The 5290-nt window shown below is 43.0% G+C and overlaps 1 protein-coding gene across 1 annotated transcript; it reads right to left on the bottom strand.

The window, feature by feature from the left end:
* Positions 1-1087: 1087 nt before the first annotated feature.
* On the bottom strand, positions 1088-4274 carry LOC149815924 (putative L-type lectin-domain containing receptor kinase S.5). The gene is made up of 2 exons (XM_089989789.1): positions 2916-4274; positions 1088-2095 (listed from the first exon to the last, which is right to left on the bottom strand). The coding sequence occupies exons 1-2, from the start codon at positions 4141-4143 to the stop codon at positions 1290-1292; spliced, it is 2034 nt and encodes a 677-aa protein (XP_089845915.1). The 5' UTR covers positions 4144-4274; the 3' UTR covers positions 1088-1289.
* Between the last annotated feature and the right edge of the window lie 1016 nt (positions 4275-5290).

Genomic DNA, 5290 nt, shown 5'->3' with positions numbered 1-5290 from the left:
TTGTGGGTGAAAATATTGTTCATTAAACATATATAAGAAGTAGCATGAACCACAAACCTTAAGAGCAAGTATAGCTCCTTGGACACCTTAGGATACGTATAGCTCTCTGGGCTCTTCAGCTAGCTACCGATGGGCATATTGGGTTATCCAGCTTGCAATCGGTGAGCAAAGTTGCAGTGATTGGAAGTTCATAGTTTGGACCTATTTGGACTATGTTGTTTGTGAAGTGATTCATGTCTTGCCAATACTGTACACTCTTAAGTTGTTTACATGGGTTGCTATGCTCCAAAAAGCTATTTTCGAAATAGTCGATTAGCTTAGAGGATGATATTAGAAAATGTTTACTCTAAAAATAAAGAATGATCTTAGGAAAGGTATGAAAAAATATATAAAGGAGGATAAAATGTGTAAGCAATATATGTGCTAGTTCAATAACTAAACTCGAACTAGGAGCTTAGAACTTACTACGGTTGTAACAGTCATGTTTTATATTTGTAAATTGAATCATACTAAGTTTTAGACTCGCTCTTGTTTGGTTACTGTTGTAGGATCGAGAAGCGTTGTGGCAAAGAGGACGTAACTTGTGGACTCGTATTCGACTACGGGTGATTTGAAGTACTTTGTTTTACTTTTTCATCTTTATTCTATATGTATAATTTGAATCTTTTATTTGATGGACATGGATGATTAGTAGCAGTGTTAAATCAATGGACCGATTGTTATGTTGAATTTTATAGCATTAATGAGACTTTATTACGATAAGTGTATAAAAAAAATGGCTTAGTTTTGAGATTATTTTAATAATTTCTCTCTTAGAAGTGTTGCCCAATAACCTGAATTCGAGAGATCTCGGTTCGGGTCGTTACACATATTCAGCATTTTTTTTTAAAATCCAACCCTGCAATTGCATTCACTATTGTGAATTTGCTAGGAATCGATGTCTTTTGACTCAAAACAAACAAAAACAATCAGGGGCATTTCCCTATCACACATTTTTACAGGATCCCCCAAATAAGGCGTGCCAATCGTTTTCTAAACTGTGCTGTCCTTTGAATCTTATCCCTCCACAGTTATGTTACACTCACGGTCAAGCCATCAAAGGAGACAAACTAATTGACAAACACCAAATTTCCTACAGAAAAAAGTAACAAGGCAATCAAAAGAATCTCTCTCATCTTTTCCATGCCCTAAAAGAATATAAATTATGGAAGCAATTAAACTTCTAACCTTACCCAGTGGCCTACATGGTTGCTATTAATTCCTTCTTCTCTTTCAGCAATAATAATCCATCAAACAATAGAGGAACTGTTGGAGAGATGGCTCTCTCTACTTTGAGTCATGGGAGTCCAACCAACTGAGCCATAGTTGTAGCTGGAGGAAGTTGTATCTACGGATGAGCAGTCATTGCTTGTGTCCATGTGCCATATGAAAGGTGGCCTGAAGGGTGGCACTCTTGGTGGCTCAACCGATCGGGATATGATCTGAGTTATGGCTGCGGTTTTAGGCCTGTCACTAGGATTAGGATGAGAACAAGCAAGTCCTAAGAGAAGGAGCCTCACTGCATCTTGCTGGTCATAATTCTCCCCCAGCTTCTCATCTACTGCTTCAAGAATCCTTCCTTCCCTGTACAAAGTCCAGACATAGTCCACCAGGAACCCAATGGACGCAGATCTCAAACTGCGGCCGCAGACGACTTCGAGCACAACTGCACCAAACCCGAACACATCGGACTCGGCTGTGGCCTTACCAATATGGAAACATTCAGGAGCAATGTAGCCCATCGTTCCGTGGACGCCTCCAATCTCAGCGTAGGATGTCTTCTCGTCCTCAAGGACACGTGCAAGCCCGAAATCGCCTAGCCGGGCGTTGAAGTCAGAATCAAGCAGAATGTTGCTAGCCTTGAGGTCTCTGTGCACCACACGGTTATCGTACTCATTGTGGAGGTAGTGAAGTGCAGATACAACACCAGAGACTATGTTGTATCGTCGCTCCCAACTCAGTGTCTTCTCACTTGACTCGAAGAGGTGCCTGTCTAGACTCCCATTGGTCATGAATTCGTACACTATGAGCAGTGTTCCCTTTCTGTGGCACCAACCTAAACATTTATAAAGAGAAAACAAAAAGTCAATATTTAGTGAGTTATTATTTTTGTTTTTTTTTTTAAAGCAAGCTGGGGTTTATACAACTATACCATTGGGTTTTGAACCTGCAACTTCCCAACACAAGGTGACGGTGCACTAGCTACTCCTACCTGACAAGCGGAGCTGTCGTTGGTAGTATTTAGTGAATTATATTATAAACGTCATAGCTGCATTTATACAGTAACCTATACTTGATATTCGATGAGTACAAACATGTGGGGATATATGATGTAAGATTATTTCTCTTTAGATGGCCCATTATCAACAGTTCAAAATGCATTAATCAAAGTTGTTGAAAAGGAATAGTTCAAAGAATTCGAGCCCACTTGAAACAAATCTTGGTCTACCGGGTCCCCTAATTGTTGTCGTTATGTAATATGAAAGAATCGGCTGATTAACCAAGCTCGATATTGGTCAATGAATCGCTGTGATTACGTCATTTAATTTGTGTTTCAATGACCAGGACCAACGAACCGACCTGAGACGACAATTCAAACCTTATATTTTCCTTGTCAGATTTTACCGATCCGAGACGGCCAATTGAAGGTCGTTATCTGATGATTCGAGATGAACTGAGCCTAATCTAGGCCGACTATACAGGTTCACCTACTTAATTTGAACCGGTCAAGTAGACCAAGCTCAGCCAGCCGGATGAAGCCCAAGGATGGCTCGGGCCAAGTTCATTTTTGAAAGAATGAGAAAGAAACCCGATCTAATCTAATCTAATCTAATCTAATCTGAGAAGAAAGGGGGAGGTAAACAGGAGTCACTCACCAATCAGGCGGACAAGGTTCTTGTGGCGCAGGCGATTGATGATGGTGAGCTCCGCCAGGAAGTCGTCCTTTCCCTTCATCGACTCCCTCGAGAACTTCTTCACCGCGACCAACGTGCCGTCGTCGGGCAGCGTCCCCATATAGACAACGCCGAACCCTCCCTCACCCAGCTTCATCCTCTCGTCGAAGTTGTTGGTGGCCTTCTTCAGCTCGTTGAACTTGAACTCCCTCGGCGTCCCCGGGAGGCTCTTGAGCGCGCCCACCATGTTGGCGTCCTCCATTGTCTTCCGGCGATACCAAATGAACCACCCCACCGTCGCACCCGCCACCGCGGCCGCAATCAGCGAAGGCACCACGATCGCGAACACCACCGTCTTCCACGAAAAGTGCTTCTCCTCCTCCTTCACCAGGTCCTCCACCGTCAGGTTCCATTGCAGTATGCAATTCAGTTGCGCTTGCTTTCCGGTGGATGCCGCGAACCCGAAGTACGAATACTGGCTCAAGATCTCCGACGTATCCACCGGGTAGGTGATGACGCTGTTCGCGGGCTTTACCTCGCCTTTGTTGGCTATGTACACGTTGAGTAGTTTGCCGGATCCATTGTAGTCGATCCACGCCAAGTACTGCTTCGGGGAGAGCGGGGAAAGCTCCATGCCGATCCTCGAGAGCGAGAAGTTTACCTTCGATCGGACGCTGTTGATGTCGATCCCGATATGGTTATCATCGGGATCGAATTCTTCCTTGATGGTATCAAACTCGACCGCTAGCAGCTTGTTGGCGGGGTTTCCATCGGTAGTGGAATTGGTTAGGCCGATGTACTGGCCCTCGCTGTTCGCCGGGATGTTGAGGTCCGGTACGACAACAAAGGCGAGGCCTGCGCCGATGCTGACATCGTCGCGGCGGTATATGTTGAATAGGAAGGACGTGTGGAAGGATGCAAGCTTGCCGGAGCCGGCCGGGTTCTCGAAGAGCATGAATTTGCTGTTCAAGAGGACCCGGCCGGACTGGTTAGCGATGCTGAAGTTCTGGTTGCTGGTATCCGGCGTGATCTGGAGGGCTCCTTGGCTGATCGTCGCATTGTTTTCGAACTTGAACATCGATGTCGATAAATACGACTGGTTAAAGTTTGGAAAAGAGTAATTTTTGAATTCTTCAGATGACGATGGCCGGAAAATGGTCAGGAGGAGGAAGAAGGTGGCGAGGAGGGAAAGGGTTACCGGCGACCCCATTAAGCCGAGAGGAGGCTGCAAACGAGGAGCACAAGTCGCAGGGAGAGTGGTTGTAATAAACGAGGGTCGCCCCCTTCCCTCCTTTCTCCTTTTATGGCTTTATATTAATTAACCACTTTTATTTTTGTTAATATATAATTAGTTTGATTATTCTTCTTTTCGTGGTTTAGTTGACAAAGTTGTCCCTTATTTAGTGTGGATGGACGTGGATGATGAGGTTGACTGTTGACTCGAAAATATGGAACGGAATTTTTATTTATTCCGCTTCTCCATCATCCAAGAAGCTTCATTTCAGGGATTTTTTCGTCATTTCCTGGTGATTTTTTTTGGGCACTTTGGTTTCTTTAGTCAGATAATCGGGTTACGGTCGAAGATGAGCAGATGCGTCTGGAACTATGAAATTACAAAATTGCCCATAGGCTTTGACGAGTACATTTTGGTTAGGGGAAAACGATTATTAGTGTCGTTATCCCTAATTACACCCAACAAGATTGATTAAATCCTCCCAGATAAATGATGTCAGCATGAGCAAAAACGCTCATTTTAAGCGTGACCTGATCTGCTTCCCATCCAAGAAGCTTCGTTTCAGGGATTTTTTCGTCATTTCCGGGTGATTCTTTTTAGCCGCCTGGGTTTCTTTAGTCAGATAATGGGGTTCCGGTCGAAGATGAGCAGCTGCGTCTGGAACTATGAAATTACAAAATTGCCCATAGGCTTTGACGAGTACATTTTGGTCAGGGGAGCAACGATTATTAGTTACCCAATAAGGTTGGTTAAATCCTCCAGATAAATGAGATATTCTGAGATATTAAATTGTGGACTGTAATGCAATATCCTGACTTCTTCCAAGCCAATTGGGTGCATCCATGTTCAAATGGTATTTTCTGCAAAATCTAGTTTTTATTAAGAAAATCTTGATAAATATCGGTACATATAAAAGTCCATACATATAAAATTAAGAAATATGTATAAATATAAAAGGTTAATATTGGGTGTTACTAAAGGCACCAAATTATTGAGTATAAATGGCTTTCTTTTCATTTTTTTTTTTTTGAAGATTGGACCATATCGATGTGATATACAAGGTTTGTTTAATAAAAAAATGAGTTTTAAATTATGTGATCACGATATAAGCAAATTTTTCAAG

This window comes from Nuphar pumila, chromosome 15 (assembly GCF_984573655.1).
Source record: "Nuphar pumila chromosome 15, dmNupPumi1.hap1.1, whole genome shotgun sequence".
Lineage (NCBI taxonomy): Eukaryota > Viridiplantae > Streptophyta > Magnoliopsida > Nymphaeales > Nymphaeaceae > Nuphar > Nuphar pumila.
Note: the sequence above shows the minus strand (reverse complement) of the source record. Positions and strands in the feature narration are given on the sequence as shown.